The 17148-nt window shown below is 38.6% G+C and overlaps 2 protein-coding genes and 1 long non-coding RNA gene across 4 annotated transcripts in view; 2 read left to right on the top strand and 1 right to left on the bottom strand.

The window, feature by feature from the left end:
• Window positions 1–6673, top strand: part of thada (THADA armadillo repeat containing) — a 208496-nt gene extending 201823 nt beyond the window's left edge. For both annotated transcript variants that reach the window (XM_028468449.1, XM_028468451.1), the window contains 2 exons: window positions 1836–2005; window positions 6136–6673. In XM_028468449.1, coding sequence (XP_028324250.1) covers window positions 1836–2005; window positions 6136–6453 — 488 coding nt within the window. In that variant the 3' untranslated portion in view covers window positions 6454–6673. The remainder of the gene's footprint in view (window positions 1–1835; window positions 2006–6135) is intronic.
• The window catches only part of LOC114476649 (uncharacterized), a 319238-nt gene extending 309110 nt beyond the window's left edge, over window positions 1–10128 (bottom strand). Inside the window, exon 1 of the long non-coding RNA XR_003675625.1 lies at window positions 10097–10128. This is a non-coding gene — a long non-coding RNA (uncharacterized LOC114476649). The remainder of the gene's footprint in view (window positions 1–10096) is intronic.
• A 2420-nt stretch (window positions 10129–12548) lies between these two features.
• zfp36l2 (zinc finger protein 36, C3H type-like 2) lies at window positions 12549–15791 on the top strand. The gene is made up of 2 exons (XM_028468455.1): window positions 12549–12836; window positions 12945–15791. Exons 1-2 carry the CDS (start codon window positions 12756–12758, stop codon window positions 14100–14102), a joined length of 1239 nt encoding a protein of 412 aa, XP_028324256.1. The 5' UTR covers window positions 12549–12755; the 3' UTR covers window positions 14103–15791.
• The last annotated feature ends 1357 nt before the right edge of the window (window positions 15792–17148 follow it).

Here is a 17148-nt window from a genome sequence, read left to right as displayed (position 1 = left end):
GAAAGTCAAACGTTATCCATGTGTCTGTCTGTGGTGTTTCTCTGTGTGCGTCGCCCACAGAAAACACACGTTTAAAAAAAGGGAAACCAACACCAACCTTTTTATATTCTGCATGGTTGAGTTATTTCTGCTACTTGTTGTTGTTGCAGTGATGAAATATGTTGACAGAAAAATGCTTTCACATTCTGTAGATGGGTTTGTTTCTTGGTCCTCGACTGCACACAAAGACTTGTACATAAAATACTCAAGTACAAGTAAAAATAGCTCAAATAAATAGTACTCAAAGTAAAAGTTACAAGTTACTTTCACCCCCATGTTTATTTTTGGTAATAAATCTTGGTACAGTTCCCTTACATACAGTAAACATCTCATGTATAAACTTAAAAAGGAAGAGACCAAATCTTGCACAATTGGAACTTCATTTATTTTCCACAAAGGCATCTGTAGAAAATAAAAGGTTTGTCAAAATGTACAATTATTTTAAAAATAAAATAACACCAATAAATTCAATTCAAAACAAAAATAATTCTGAGACTCTTAAGTATAGTTACATTTATGGACTCTAAAACTGAGAAAATAATCTCCATCCAATGCTGTTTTGGTGCGGTACATTGTGTTTAATCTGATTGGTCGACTGTGATGTGATGCATTTGATTGTTGTCTGGTTATTTCATTTTTCATTTCATTCCGCTGATCATTTCAAACCCAAAAAAAATATTTTCTCACTAACGGTTGGGTGTAGAAATGTAATAAATTAATTTACTTCTTTTAAAAAGTACAAATAAAGTGTATTGTGAGAATAGTTCCTATTACTGACGGTTCTCTACATCATCAAGTGATAAAGGATCACACATTCAACGTTGAATGTGTAGTGAGTGTCGCCATCTTTGTCTTTAGTTGGTGACGTGTGTTTGTTTCATTACGTAACATTTGGGTCATGTCACAAATGACCCACACTCTACGATCTCAACACTTTTTGAATTTTTTACCAATTCTTCTGTAATTATTCAACTGGAACACTGTATAAATATAAGACGTAGAATTTCACCACTCGCAAATATTGAAAATCCTTTACATGAGGCCATTGTAGCTTGGCTCTACGTCTTATAATCATACAGTGTGCCTGTTGAATAATTACGAAACTTTTTTTCATAAATATTGAATAAAAATGAAAAAGTCACATGAAGAAAAATGGGTTTATATCCCAAGAAAGAGTAAACTTTATACTATAAATAAATCAGATTTGTTCTTACATTCCCACATGCAGTTATGGGCCAATAAAAATGGTAAAAATCAAGTATTTTTTTGGGATTCACCCAAGAACCAATAGATATATGTGACTAATGATTAGTGATGTGAACAGTCTATGTTCATAGCTCTAAACGGATCACATTACAGGGAGCTGAGACATATGCTAAGTAGTTTACTGAAGGCCCAAACATGTTCCAGACCCAAACACACACTCACTTTGTGACTATTTAGAGGAGGTGACATGTCCACCAGATAGGATGTATAGCAGATATGTTTATATATTCTGAGAGAGTAGGTGGAGCTATTTTACTATACCATATTTACCTTTCCTATGTGATCCTGAAATATTGGAAAAATAATGACGCACAAAAATTGACACATGCCCCCTTCACTAAATTGTCCATATCTCAAAAAGTATTAATACAACCAAACTAAAAATGTACAGTGTGTCTGTTTAATAATTAAGAGACAATTGGTAAAAAATTCTGTATTTTCTGTGTCATGTCCTGAAAATGTGTTGAAAAGACGAGGAATTGATCCTGTTTAGTGTTTGAAGCTGAAAGTGTGTCCCTGTGTGTCCTCAGGTGTGGTTGGTGTGTGCGTGTGTCCTCCAGCCGCTCTGGACTGGGGCGTGGCTCTGCTGTGCCGCCTGCTGGGCCTGTGGGGACAGGTGGGAGCGGGGGTCCTGCTGCTCACCGATTGGCTGCTGGGGGAGGAGGAGGAGGAGTCAGACTCAGACAGAGCCACAGACGTGGTGAGTGTCTGAATTTCTCCCATGATCGTGACCTCGCAGCAGAAACAAAGTGTCTGCTCAGATGGTTCCACAGAGAACACGGTGAACACAAACAGTCTGTGGTGACACATTGTTTCACTTTGTGTTCGTACACAAAGCTGCAAAGTGTGATGGAAGGATTCCATTTTCCCACTAGCATTTCTATTCATGTTCACCTCAGACAATATTAAGTCTGTGTCTCCACCACAGACGTCATTATGGGAAACCAATTTACTACACAAACATACAAAGGGATGAGGACATCAATACATGGATTGACAAATTATGCAAAAAGGCAACAAAGATACACAAAATGAATCCAAAAACAGCAAAAATACATAAAACATCAAAAGTAGGAAATATACAAAACTGCCCAAAAAACACAAAACAAGTAGAATCATGAAAAAATGTACAAAACAACAACAAAAATACACAAAATGAAAACAGAAATACAAATATTGACAAATTATGCTAAGCGGTAACAAACCAAATCAAAATAACAAATAAACAGTTTGATTATTTTGTTTTACTGACTTAAAACCAAAACAGAAATACAGAAAAAATCAAAAGCCAGACAAGCAACATCTTGTTCTGTTTGTGATATTTGAATATTTACAGGGATATTAGAGCGAGAACTGAAGTCTGGTGCTCCTGGTTTCCCTCCACAGGTCCTGGACCAGGTCTCCTCACACAATAGGACTGTTTAGGATTTAGTTCAGCAGTTTTCTGGTCCTGCTCATGTTTTCATGCAGTCTGTGGATGTTTCAGTAACAGCTGCTCACGTTTATGTTTTGATTTATGGTGTTACGGTCCAAAAAGTATCCAAATAAACTGCTAACTGACTATCAACTGTGAGGCTGGTGTGAGGAACAACAGATGTTAGAACTTCTACCATGTGACATTTTTGCAAAGACAATTACAGCATTATTGAGGACAGTAAAATTGCGTATTTTGCACGTTATAAATACCGCTAGCCACTAACGGTAGTCGTCAACACACACGGGAGTTGATCACAAGAAATGAGGAGCACCAGTAGATTCATTACACCACCTCTGGTTCCTTTGATCACATATCATGTTTTTTTCGAACAATCCATTTTTTGTTTTGATTTATTAATGTAATAATAACATTTCAATTCACCAGTTCATCAGTAATGTGACTCCTTTTTTGTCCAGGAGTAAAAGTCCGCCCCCCTGTGTGTCCCTTCTGTGTGGTGAGATTAAAACATGAAGCTCTCGTCCTCGTTTCCTTTGAATATCCAAATATCACAAACAGGAAAACGCTGCCTGTCTGGTTTTTTAATTTTTCTGTCTTTCTGTGTTGGTTTTAAGTCAATAAATCAAAATAACCATATCGTTTATTTGCTATTTTGATTTGGTTTTAAAACGGAATAACCAAAGAACGAAGGATACACAGATTATTACACAACATAATTATACAAAGTAAGCAACACACAAAACGACTCGAAAAACAAAACATTAATATACACAATTACGTCTCATTTTGCGCAAGAATTTACATTTCCGTCTTTCTGACCACCCTTTAAGACAAATGTGAGATATTTTCCTAAAACATGTATGTGAGGCTGTAGTCGGTGTCAGATTATAATTTCTGCTCAATTTGAATTCAATGTTTTCTGTCTGTTTTCCACGATCATGGAAAATTGGAGGCCTTACCAGTTAGGAAAACTGTCTGAACATAAATGTAAATGTACGATAGTTCAGCTCTACTACACGTGGTTTACTAGTGCACTAGTACACTTTACTAGTGAAGCAGAAAGTGTCCCTAGTATGACTAGTTAGTATTACCGGTATATGCTAGTAAAGGGGCATGGAAAGCTAATTTATGCTTTCCATTGGCTTTCAAAAATATTCCAGCCAATCAGGGTGCTGGATTTGGTTCTAATCCCTCCTACTTCATTTGTATTACGTCTACTAGTACTACTAGTGAGATTCTGAGTTTACAAGTAAAACCAAGTTTTTGTTTTACTTGTAAAGATTTTGGATGCACTAGTGCAGTGTTTCTCAAATGGGGGTACGTGTACCCCTAGGGGTACGCAGTTGCTTTACAGAGGGTACTTGAGAGAGAGAGAAATTAACAAATGAAATATTTTTAGTTACAATGACAATCACACTAAATATTACCAGCGACTCACAAAACAACAAACAATAACAAAATACACAAAATGACACTAAAAACACACACACTAAGAGAGAAGAATACTTACTATTACCAGCAACACACAAAACGGCAACAAAGACACAACAAATGTGAGAAAAATACACAAGATTTATTTTTATTTATTTATTTATTCAGTTCATTTCCGACATGGTTGCAATCACAGAAATTTCATTTTGACATTCAGAGCAGAATCGCATTTTAATTTATTTTATTTATTTATTCAGTTCATTTCCGACATGGTAAGATTACTATAAGATACAGAAAAATAACAGAGAAACATACAAAACGACATAAGAAACAAACGACACCTAAAACACGCACACATAGAGAGAATAATTTAAATAATACCAACAACACACAAAAACGACAACAAAAACTCACAAAGTAAGAGAAAAATATACTGAATAAAAAAAAAAGAACAAACAACAAAACACACAAAATGCCATTAAAAAAAAACCTACAAAATCAACATGAACTGAAAATACAAGAGTCAGCTTTGGTCCCACACCAGGCTGGAGATGACTGGAAATGACAGAAAATTAAGGAAATAAATCTTTTCAGGAGGCACTAAATACTGTTTAATTCCACTTATTTACAAAATGATCATCATGATGCTCAATAGTATTTTTTTCCCTAGTATTATGAGCAAAATGTTGTAGTCGGACAAAAGGAGAACTTGCATTGACAAATAGAGAAAAAGGCAATTGAGCCAAAAGAGTTTGAGCACGAGTAGACCTTCATTGGATTCTGGCAATATCAAAAGAATGTGTTATTTCAGGACTGATCCTGCCTGTTAGCGGTGCTGTAGGATCACTATGGATGGATGGACCAATAGGAGCAACGCATAAAGTCACATGACTGGTGAAACATTGTGAATACACAAATAAATCAGAATAAAATATATAAACACACTGACTTATCTGATTAACGGAACCACAGGTTGTGTTATGGATCTACTGGTGCTCCTCGTTTCTTGTGATGTGTTGTAACCACAAAACCAAACTGAAGTGATTCTAATCCGCTCTGTGTGCCTCATGCTTTAGACCTGATGTTCTCAACCTTGGGGTCACGAGACACTGGGAGGGAGTCGCCAGATGCCCTCAAGAAACTAAGAATCATTTCTGAACCATTTTTGCTTATTTTTACCCTTTTTCTGCAACTACACCAAACTTACCATATTTTAACCTATTTCATCACTTTTTCTTGCCGTATTTTTTGCTCCTTTTAATGCATTTCTGCTACTTTATTCTCATCCTCCATCACATTGTAATGTCTTTTCTGCACATTTTTTCCACTTTCAATATATTTTTAGCATTTATAAACCATTTCCACCACTTTTCCACCTATTGTTGCACATGTTGACCCATTCTTGTCACTTTTAACCTCTTTTCACCATATTTCATGCCTATTTTTGCCAATTTAACCACATTCACAATTTGTCATGTCCATTATTTGTCAGTTTAAACTAATTGTTCCAATATTGACACTTTGAGCTCTTTTTACCTCTGTTTTTGTCCACTCTAATTTACAGCATTTATCCAATTTCTCTGGTTTTTAAAATCCCATTTCACCTCCTTTTGCACCATTTTTGGTCACTTTAAACCCATTTTATTTCTGAATAAATCAAGGATTTACATCTTTAAGATGATTATATACTATGGAGCAAATAATACTAAACGTCCTGGATAACAGTGGATGTTATTCAGATGAATAAATAAATGTGGTTATCACAGATTCATAGAACAATGGACCATCATTTTACTGACTTTATGGATGGACCCCAAAAATCTCTCCCCTTTATTCCCCCTTATAGATGGTCCTGTCTCCACATGACTGTTCTTCAATGTTCATGTCTGTGTTCAACCACCTTCAGGTAAAGGATTCTGACTGATTCACCTTTGATGAAAACTTCTGTCTCCTTTTGTCTACAGGATGAGGAGGACTTCCTCTTTGAGAAAGGTGCTGTGAACCTGTGGGCGGAGCCTGTGCAGTGGGTGAAGCTGCTTCACACACACCTGAGCTCGCTATCACTGAGCAAAGAGAAGCTCACACACTCTGAGCTCCATCAGCTCCATCAGCTCCAGAGCCGAGCCAGAGCCAACGTCCTCAGCTCCCAGCAGAGCCTGCAGTCCCTCCCAGTACTGGCCCAGTTCATCTGCCCACTGGAGCACGCCAGGGTGACGCTGGGTCACCAAAGGGCCAATCTGGCTCTGGAGATCTTAGACAGGCTACCAAAGACCACAGTTTGACAGAGACTGGTTTTAATGGGAAATGAAGACAGTTTAGGTCTTATAGAAGGTCGGACGTTGATTTTTTTCTCTGTTTTTATTCTTATTTTGTGAAATTCCGCCCACCATTAACGTAATTAAAACTTGATCGTTTACCTCATAAGCCCCGCCCACATTTGTCCATTCATATCCACATGTATCCACATTCCAATTGACGCGTCGGAAACTTAAGATGTTACCTCAGAATGAAAACTGGACAATAAAAGTTTACTTTAAAAAATGTTTTCATTTTATTATGCGTTGGATCCTTATATGAAGTTCAGGTGACCAGAAGTTCACTTCCTTCATTTGTCTGTTGAAGTTATTATTTATTTGTTCTTTAAACCTGTTTTAGTTTGTTTTTTTTTTAGACTGATTTTAACATTTTGATATGAGGCGTTCAACAATTATTCAGGCAGAGTTTGTGTCGTACGACATTGTGCTTGTATCCGTTAACTAGGGTGACCATTTACTCAGACATGTCCTCTTTTCACAGGTTGTTCGGCCGGATTTTAAAAACTCGTCAAAATGTCTGAGTTTCCCAGGGACCCTGAACGCATCGAAGGGAACTGGTTCATTTTAAATGATCGTAACCACTAATATTTGCTCTATTGAAGAAATTCCACCAGTTTCTGAAAGCTAAGGAGTTGCTCTTTACAGTCATTATGTTAATTTTACTCACACAAGACGGAATCATTAAAGATGCTGTTTTGTTTTGACAAAATTGTCACATGAGAAAAAATATGGTGGTCCAGAAGGGCCAAAAACACAACACGCCAACAAAAGTCACAAAGGAATCGGGGGGAGGGGGATTGACAGAGGTTACCCTGGAGGAAAACACAGACCTTCTTTAGCCTCCAGTGGGCCCATTTCAGACTCTATCTAAAAACCAAGCATATGTTCTGACGTGGGATGACCAGACCGTGGCCCGATCCGAGCACTTTTAATATGATTTTAATGAAAATGATGAAAATATATGAGCTGGCACATCTTGTCACTTTGTGCACTAATCCTGGCTACTCTCTTTATAACACAGTATAACAAACATGATTCTAGAAAAAAAAGTCGAGTATGACGAGGTCGGCCCACGTGTCCTCTTTGCTGGAAGTCAAACTTTGGGGTCACCCTACTGTTATATGGGCTGAGGTCTGTACCATTAGAAACTGAATTTGAATAGTTGGTATTGAATTTGAAAGTGAAAACCCGAAATTGGATTTACTGTTTTGAAACTGAATTAGTAAATTTAAATTGTATTTTTCTTATTGGAAAACATTCATCTTAGTACATTACAAAAATTCAATATGTTTCTGTTTTTCAAATTCAGATTCACTGCACGCAATTCAATTTCACTACACGGTCCACAAGGTTGAGCAATCAATCAGTGATTGATGGAACTCCTGTTTACAAAAACTCTGTTACGGCCCATTGAGAAAAATAATGGAATCCATGAACAATACTGTTCAGCTGATGCTCATGATGCTCAGGTTCCACAGTGTGTTCTAACACTGCTTTTATGCAGACAGAGGGGGTTGTACTGGAAGTAACACCTGTAGGAATGAGTAGCACCAGCTTTCAAGGCTGATTCAACCTTCATTACTACAGAACAGTTTTAAATTGTTAACCCACTTTGTGTTCTCTGAAAAAGGCCTATTTGTATCATTCTGAATTGTACATTATTTTTCAATTTTGGGTAACCAAATCCTCTGGCTGTTCAGTACTTACCTTTCTAACATTCCAAGCTATTACTTGGACTTGCACGACTTGAATTGCAATAAATAACTGGAAAAATGAGGGTGTTCTAAAACTTTTCACCGGTAGTGTATATATATATTTTTTTATTGAACATTTTCAAAAATACAAGCTCTCAATGAGGGAGTACATTAAAGAAAAACAAACAAATAAATATTGTAAGTCAACAAATAAGGTGCATGCAGTGAATCTGAATTTACAGAAATATATTGAATTTTTGGAATGTACTAAGATTATTATTTTTTTTTCCAATAGGAAAAAAAAAAATTCAAGTTACTAATTCAGTTTCAAAACAGTAAATTATACTTCAAGTTGTTACTTTCCAATTCAATACCAACTGTTTAAACTCAGTTTGTAGTGACACGTCTCAGTCCATTCCGTTAGCTCGTGTCGCACACGTCCAGTTTGTCCCATTTCCAGACTGGGATTTCATTCACACCAGGTGTGATTGTTCCTGTGATGTTTAATTTAACTTCACGCTGTTTCCTGCTTATATAATTATCAGAGAAGCACAATGGACGACTGTCCTCTGTCCTGTCCCTCTATTCCCCCTCTCTCTCCCTCTCCCTGGGAGCCATGTTCCTAGTTACAGTAAAACTGATGTAATGTTTAAATCCCCCCCCCCCCCCCCAAATAAAAAGATCCATGTGACACTGGTTACAGTGGTTTCTGTGGACGAGGTCATGTTGGAGGATTTCTCAGGAACCTTCTCTCTCTCTCTCTCTCTCTCTCTCTTTCCGTGTCTGTCCTTCACATTAAAACTATTTATCACAACTTTGGCTAATTTTAGGCTTGGTTGTAGTAGATTCCAACCTCTTATGTCACTTGTTTTTCACTTCTTTCCTCTCTCTCCTCTGACCGAGCCACTCACCACTGAACATTTTACTGAAGCATGTCACTGCAGAAACACTAATGACCGCTCTTCCAATTACACTGTAATGATGTATTGAAAGCACTTTGAAGGGTTCCAGCACTGGGAGAAACTGGCAATTTTCTTCTAATGTGTGTCCACCACTTTTTTCTGTTTGTTTACTGGTGGAAATCATTGCTTTTGCAGCCTCAGATAGGAAGTCTATGCTGTTACCCAACGCTGCCATTACAGAACCATGGAAATAATCCTGCACGTTCTTTAAATTATTCTTCATAGTTCTGTTTTATTTGATCTCTACGGAAACAGATTAGGGCCAATTTTGATGGAGAAAATAATTTTAGCCAAATCAAGAATAAAGTCAAAATGTCGAGAATAAAGTTCAAATTTAGATAATTTAGATAAAAGTAAAAGGTTTGTTATAAAACTCAAATCTACGGAAGCTGACTAGGGCCAATTCACCATATATACGACAGAGCTGGGTGATATATCGAGATACAAGATATGTCAAGTTTTCTCATTTGGTGATGCAGAAAATTACAATATTGCTTATGTCGATATATATATATATATATTTATAGCTTATTTGGTTTTAAAATACTTGTTTTAGGTGTCGCTGCTTTCTGTATTTCTCAGAACAGCATGAAAAACACAGTGACATGGATTTCTGAGTGCGTCCTAACCCAGACCTTCACTTAAACGAGCCACGCTAGAGAACTCACTCACACGTGCTGTCCCTTATAGGCGAAAAAGCCAAAGGTGTCACATATTGTGCAGCTGTTTGTTAATAAATGAGCCTGTGTAGCATTTTGCATCATCAAATTTAACCCAGAATTTTCTTTCTGGTCAGACTTCATTTGAAATAAATTTATCAAGATTTATATTGTATATCGCTATTTTGAGAAAAAATATCAAAATGTGAGTTTTGGTCCGTATCGCCCAGCCCTAACGACAACAGTCTTCATCCAAACTGGTCCTAATGTGTTTCTGTAGCTCCTCAATAGCCACAGATGGACTCAATGCTCCACCTCTAACAAAGTTCACTAGTTTTTCCTTCTGAAAAGAGTCAGTTTTTGCCCATATCTCTTTAAAGTCCTTAAATATATTACAACACTGTGTTTATGAGCTAAAAGAGAAAGAATCTTTGTTATTAAGACCAACATTGAACTACAGTTTAACTCATGCATTGATACACGGCCACAATCTGCTGTTTGTTGTCACATGGTGAATTGATCCTATTCAGCTTCTGTAGATTTGACTTTAATAGCAAACCTTCAACTTTTATCACAATATTGTATATTGAGTAAATTTCAGAAATTTTGACTTTAATCTCATGTTTTCAACTTTCATCTCGACATTTTGACTTTATTCTTAATTTGCCCAAAATTATTTTCTCCATTAAAATAGGCCCTAATCGTGTTCCGTAGATCGGTTACTGGTTGGTGAAAATCAGAGGTGTAAAGAGTTCTGATATATTCTACTCAAGCAGAAGTACTGTTACTTGGTTGAAATTGTACTCAAGTACAAGTAAGTCATACATTAAATACTCAAGTACAAGTAAAAAGTAGCTCAATTAAATAGTAGTCAAAGTAAAAGTTACTAGTTATTCACCCCCTATGTTTATTTTTTGTTAATAAATCTTCCCACGGTTCTCTTACATACAGTAAACATCTCATGTAGAAACTTAAACAGGAAGAAACCAAATCTTGTAGAATTGGATTTTAATTTATTTTCCACAAAGGCATCTGTATAAAATAAAAGGTTTGTCAAAATTTACAATTATTTTCAAAATAAAATAATACCAATGAATTCAATTTAAAGTGAAATAAAAATATACCAGGCTTTAAGTTCAGCTACATTAATGAACTCTAAAACAGAGAAAATAACCTCCATTTTATGCTGTTTCGGCGTGGTGCATTACGTTTAATCTGATTGGTCGGCTATGATGTGATGGATTTGATTGTTGTCTGGTCGTTTAATTTTTTTGTAGTTTCACAATGTCCGTTGATCATTTCAAAACAAAAAATTACAATTTACTCAGTAACGGTTCGGTATAGAAATGTAACTAATTACTTATTTTAAAATGTACTTAAGTACAAATTTAGAAATACACTAAAAAAAGTACAAGTACACATAAAAGCTACTCAGTTACAGTAACATGAGTACTTGTAATCCATTACTTTCACCTCTGGTCAGGGTTGGGGTCAATTACATTTTTCAGTTACAATTACGTTTTCAATTACCCATGTTCAATTAGAGTTCAGTTATGATTACAGTGATCAGCATTTTTCCCCAATTACAATTAAATTATAAATATTTTTTTATCCCCTGAAAGTCAATTACAATTACGTTCTCAATTACTAAAGTTTAATTACAATTAATCACATTTACTGAGTCTGAAATAAATTGCCTCATAAAACTTAACTTTCCGCTAGTGTTAGCTTTCCGTTAGCATCTCTTATGATAACGACATTTCACAACTCAAATTAAAAATACCCCCCAAATATATGATCTATCTTCTAATTTGTTTTTCATACCAAATTCTGTGTTAAGTTAAATTACAATTGACAGATTTTGTAGAATGTTCATGTCAATTACAATTACAAAGTCAGTTATCTAAACTCAATTACATTTCAATCATGATTACAACAGCAACATATTTTTAAAATTACAATTACGCCATATTTGTATTTTTTTTTCATTTAATAAATGTAATTTATTTTTAAATACGCGATTACAATTATAATTGAGCCCAACCCTGCCTCTGGTGTAATCATCTGTAACACCCCTGCATTCTGTCCTGTCTCCACCAGGGGGAGCCCAACACTTTGCAGTTGTAGTTCTACTGGTGATCTCATGGTGTCGCTGGTGTCTCGCTTTTACAAACTAAACTAAACCATGTTCAGCAACTAGTGTCAGAGAACAAGATATGTTTAAAGTGAAAAAAGTGACTGATGGAAGTTGAACTGCTTTGCTTTTGTCGTCCTAAGGCATCAGATGACTTTGTAAAGGGAGCAGTAAGTGGGCAACCCCACTTCCACTGGGCAGACTGGGATGATTATGCAACTGGGATTCTAAAATTGTAGCCTGGACTCCTGCTCATAGTTGTGGTCTCACCCTGTCCACAGACACGAGGGGGGGGGGGGGCTACAGTGGAGGGTCACTGGGCAGAAAGAAAGAGGTTTAAATCCACTATTCACAGCAGGAAACCTGGTTTTAATGTGTTTGTAGGAGATCATTTATTGGTCTAAAGACGCTGCACACCCACAATAGTCACATTATTAAAAATGGAAGTTTGAAAGGAGTGCACGGCTTGGATTAGGAGGCGTGGTGTGGAAGAATGAGTGGCCAACGACTGAATGGGAAGGTGTGGGTGAAAGGAGGGGTGGGGGCGGCTCCACACCAAAACTTTACCCGGACTTCGGCTTGCCCCTCCCCGGCCACCTCCGAGCATTTATACCGCAGCGTGGAGCGCGCAGCCCGCAGTGAAGCACTCTGGTTAGGCGCTTCTAGAGGGGGAGGACATCCAACATTCATCCATCTCCACAGCCGACACCCACACCCCTCCTCGCAGCCTCTGACTTTAAAAGTTTCAACAACCAAAATCCAGTCGTGGCACAAACTCACAATCCCGCTGGTCGCAGTCCGGGATCGTGGTCGGTTCTCCATGAAACAGCAACAAACCTTTGGAGAAGACATGTCAGCCACCGTCCTGTCCGCGTTCTACGACATGGACATGCTTTACAAGGTAATTATTAGTTGTTGAATTATGTCTGAGAAGTTTGTGCAACAAGTTGCATCAAAGTTCACAGTTAGTTGTGCACATCACTAATGTGTGTTTTCTTGACTTTTCCAGGATAAAAGCATCAACATCAACGCCCTCCACATCAACAGCATGCTGGATAAGAAGGCAGTGGGGGCCCCGGTGACCGCTCCGGGCTCTGGAGGCTCCTTCGCTCCAGGATTTTTCCGCAGAAACTCGATGAGCAACGTGGAGGCGCTGAGCAACGGCAACAAGTATTGCCTGGGCTCTTACAGCAACCTGAAGGAGAACACCGGGACCAGCAACAGCTCCACGGCTCTCATGAACAAGGAGAACAAGTTCCGCGACCGGGCGTTCAGTGAGAGCGGAGAGCGGGGCGTGCTGCAGCAGAAGGCCGGCTCACAGATCAACTCCACTCGCTACAAGACCGAGCTGTGCCGGCCCTTCGAGGAGAACGGCTCCTGCAAGTACGGAGAGAAGTGTCAGTTCGCCCACGGCTACCATGAGCTCCGGAGCCTGTCCCGACACCCCAAGTATAAAACCGAGCCGTGCCGCACCTTCCATACCATCGGCTTCTGCCCCTACGGGCCCCGGTGTCACTTCATCCACAACGCGGACGAGCGCCGTCCGGCCCCGCCCGCCAACGCTAACATCCAGGCGGGAGAGCCCCGGGCGGCCCGGGAGCTGTGCGGCTACGGGCAGAGGGAGCTGCAGCTCGGCTACAGCCACAGAGACCGACCGAAGCTCCACCACAGCCTCAGCTTCTCTGGGTTCTCCAGCCACCACGGCCTGGAGTCCCCGCTGATGAACAGTCCCACGTCCCGGACCCCCCCGCCCCCGGCCTCCGCCTCCACCTCCAGCTTCTACGACGACGTGCTTTCACCGAGCATCCACAGTGCCTTCTCCTTCCCCGGGCAGGACCTTAAAGCCCTGCTGGCCCCCCTGGCCGTGCACACGTCCAGCGGCTTCGCCAACAACCACCCCGGGGCATACTACGGGAACCTGCAGGGCAGCGGGTGTCCGTCCTCCCCCCCGGCCTACACCATGAGCCAGCTGCAGGCTCTGCGCCGCCTCAGCGAGTCCCCGGTGTTCGAGCCTCCCCCCAGCCCGCCGGACTCGCTCTCTGACCGGGAGAGCTACGGGAGCGGCTCCCTCAGCTCCTCCGGGAGCCTCAGCGGCTCCGAGTCTCCGAGTCTGGACGCGGGGAGACGTTTGCCAATCTTCAGCAGGCTGTCGATTTCAGACGACTAAACTAAAATAACATTTTTGTGGCTTTTATTATCACATGGATTATGGACAGAGTGGTGGGTGCGATGGTGAGGGAGGGGCTGGGCGCTCTCCGGCGCCCAGCCCGAGTGCCTCAGAGCGGCAGCAGGACTTGAGTCTGACCTCCCTGGAGGGGGGCAGGACCAGAGGGTCTACGTTTAAAAGTGTCCTTTACTCGGCATTAGTTAAGTGTAAACTAACTTTCTCGTACTGTAGATTTACTAAAGTTAGCTAGTGAAGCTAAGGCATTCCAGCAGTGCCTTGCCCAAGGGCTCAGACGCGCTCCTTCTTCCTGGATTAGCTGCCAAGAATATGCCTTTACTCACAACATCATCATATTTGTTTTAAACTTAGCGTGCTTTTTCTTTTCTTTTTCTTTCCACTTCCATTCCAGTCCTGTTCCTCCTCCTAGCGCCACCCAGTGGTTGTCGGTTAGCTCATCTCTCCTGAGTTTGGGTTTGTTTGGGGAAATCACTGCTGATGGTTGGTTACCTATATTATTTTTAGCTGTTTTTTTTCCTTTCTCTCGAGTGATTACATAGCAGTGCCTAACTGACTATGGACTATTTAACTTATTTATTATCTTGTGAAAAAAAAGTATAGCCTACATTGGTAATTTGTGTCCATAATGTATTTATCAAGTATGATGAAGCAATAGATCTATATTCTTTTATGTTTAAATTATGATCGCCATTATTAATCTGCATAAAAAAGTGGAGTGTATGTTCTTTTCACAGTAATATATATTTTGTTTCTTCTTTTTTGTAACTTTGGTTATTTTTATTGTAAATGAGTAAAAAACAAAAAAAAGCAACTTAATTTAAGAGAACGTATGTGATATTTATTTAATTAATTTTGTTTCCTTGTTTACGTTTATTAAAGGTTGCGTGAGTGCTGTTTGCTCCTGAGGTTGTGTGTGCTGTAGAGGATCCCTGTTTTTTTTTCTTTACTTTGCGTAGAATGTATAAACAAAGTGGTTGTACAGACCGTCCAAACCTTACGTCGTCTTTTTTTTTTTTTCTTAGATCAGTGGAAATAGAACCCAAGTCAAAAAAAAAATTAACCAAAAAGTATTTTTATTTTCTTCTTTGTTTTTTTTTTTTCTCGGTTTGCACGCGGTCACACTGTGATTCCAGCCACGTGCTAAAGAATGTAGCAATCATCTGTACCCCAGTATTATTGTGTAGTGCCTATGGGGTTCACCATCTTGACATGCCTTAAAATTAACCAAATAAAGTATTTTTCCAATGGCATCTTTTTATACTCGGTTCAAATTGAATGTAGTGTTTGGTTTTTTCTTTTTCAGAGGTTGTTGCCACTCAGACGCTCCGACACAACCGTAATCTTTCTTTAAATCACCATTCCTTTCTTTTTGGTTTTATATTTGGAGAGTCTTGCTGCAGAGAGAGGTTGACGAACACGTTTGGTTTGTACATAGTAGGTACAGGGGGAAGCGCACTATGTACTTTTGACTACTTTATCAGAAGTAAAGCTTTTTGAATGTAACAAAAGATAAAGAATAATTGGACAAAGACAAAAGGAGAGTTGTGATATCTTTTGGGGGAGTCAGTTCACTACAAGTTGCGTGTGAGACTGTTAACTTTGTACTGTACATTTGTTTTTTTTGTTGTTTTTTTTGTAGTTTTCCCAATAAAAAAAAATCATTTGGAAAAACTTGGTCGACTGCGACTCTTTCTGCGTGTGACGTGTTGGAGTCACGTGAGGCTTGTTTTATTTGTTAAAGCCCTGAGGCTAAACTGCAGTGACACCATTTGACATGGAACCCTCTGACCACACAACACCAGGCGTCAGATTCTATGAAAATCCTCAACTTCAGTCAGAAAAATGCTGAGATGAAGAAACCTGTTAGTCCTAAAACTATAGATGTAGCAACAAACCCAGAGGCTTCACAGTGTAACGTTACGTCATCTCTGCTGCAAACTGGAATGTGGAAAATCAGAAGTTTATGCATAACTCAGCTTCAGTTGAATCTTTGCCACGAGGATTACATCTTAATCTTTTAACAAATCGCTTCCTCATGTCATCGCTTGATGTTAACCAGTATCTGTCCACCAATACTCTATATAAGGAATGTATTGATCCAGACATTGGATATAAACAGTGATAATTAGAAACATCAACTGTTGCAAGTAATCTGTGTTTTATTGTGAAAAAAACAAAACAAAAATAAAACAGAATTATTAAAATTAATTGGACTTTTTAAAGAAGTTGGACACCTACAGCAGAGAGTGGAAACTTATCACAGCACAGCCACAAAAATTGTCTGATTTAAGGGCGATGTCATGAACATTCACGTCAGCATTAAAACACACAGTAAACAACCAAGGGCTTTTGTGTTTTTTTATTTATTGTCATTTTGTTATAGTTTTCTGTCATTTTGTGTGTATTTTGTATTGTTTTATTCATTTAGTATTTTTTTGTTCTCCTTTTGTTAATCTTTGGAGTCATTTTTTTCTCATTCTGTTTTTTTGTTTTGTTTTGTTTGTTTTTTTAGTTATTTAGTTTGCTTTTGTTGTCATTTAGTATGTTTTTTTCCCTCACTGTATGCATTTGTTATTGTTTTAGGGTTCATTTAGTATTTTTTCTTCTCATTTTGTTCATTGTTGGAGTATTTTTTTCCTTAATCTGTGTGTTTGTTGTTGTTTTGTGTTTTATGGAGTTATTTAGTGTGTTTTTGTTGTCGTATCTTGTGTTTTGCAATTATAGTTCAGCATTTTTGTTGTCATGCACTGTTTTTTTTTAGTTATTTTTGCTGTCATTTTTGTGTTTTTCTTTCATTTTGTGTGTTTTTGGAGTAATCTATAATATTTGTTCATATTTAATGTATGTTCTTTGTTGTTTTGTGGTTTTTAGAATCATTTTGTGTCTTTTTGGAATGATCTTTTATGTTTACTGACATCTGCTCTACACTAGCCTACGGTAGGTTTTTGTAATCGGACTCGTCACAATGTGAGGTGATGGATCGTGTTCTCACATTCTTCTCATGTCGGTTTGCTCTGAACTCGACACC

Source organism: Gouania willdenowi, chromosome 15 (genome assembly GCF_900634775.1).
Source record: "Gouania willdenowi chromosome 15, fGouWil2.1, whole genome shotgun sequence".
Taxonomy (NCBI): Eukaryota; Metazoa; Chordata; class Actinopteri; order Blenniiformes; family Gobiesocidae; genus Gouania; species Gouania willdenowi.
This window is presented reverse-complemented; position numbering and strand designations above follow the sequence as displayed.

Bases quoted from the DNA above. Each gene is read 5' to 3' on its own strand.
- zfp36l2 (XM_028468455.1), top strand. From the start codon at position 12,756: ATGAAACAGCAACAAACCTTTGGAGAAGACATGTCAGCCACCGTCCTG. The intron at 12,837-12,944 runs GTAATTATTAGT...TGACTTTTCCAG, and splicing joins ACATGGACATGCTTTACAAG to GATAAAAGCATCAACATCAA.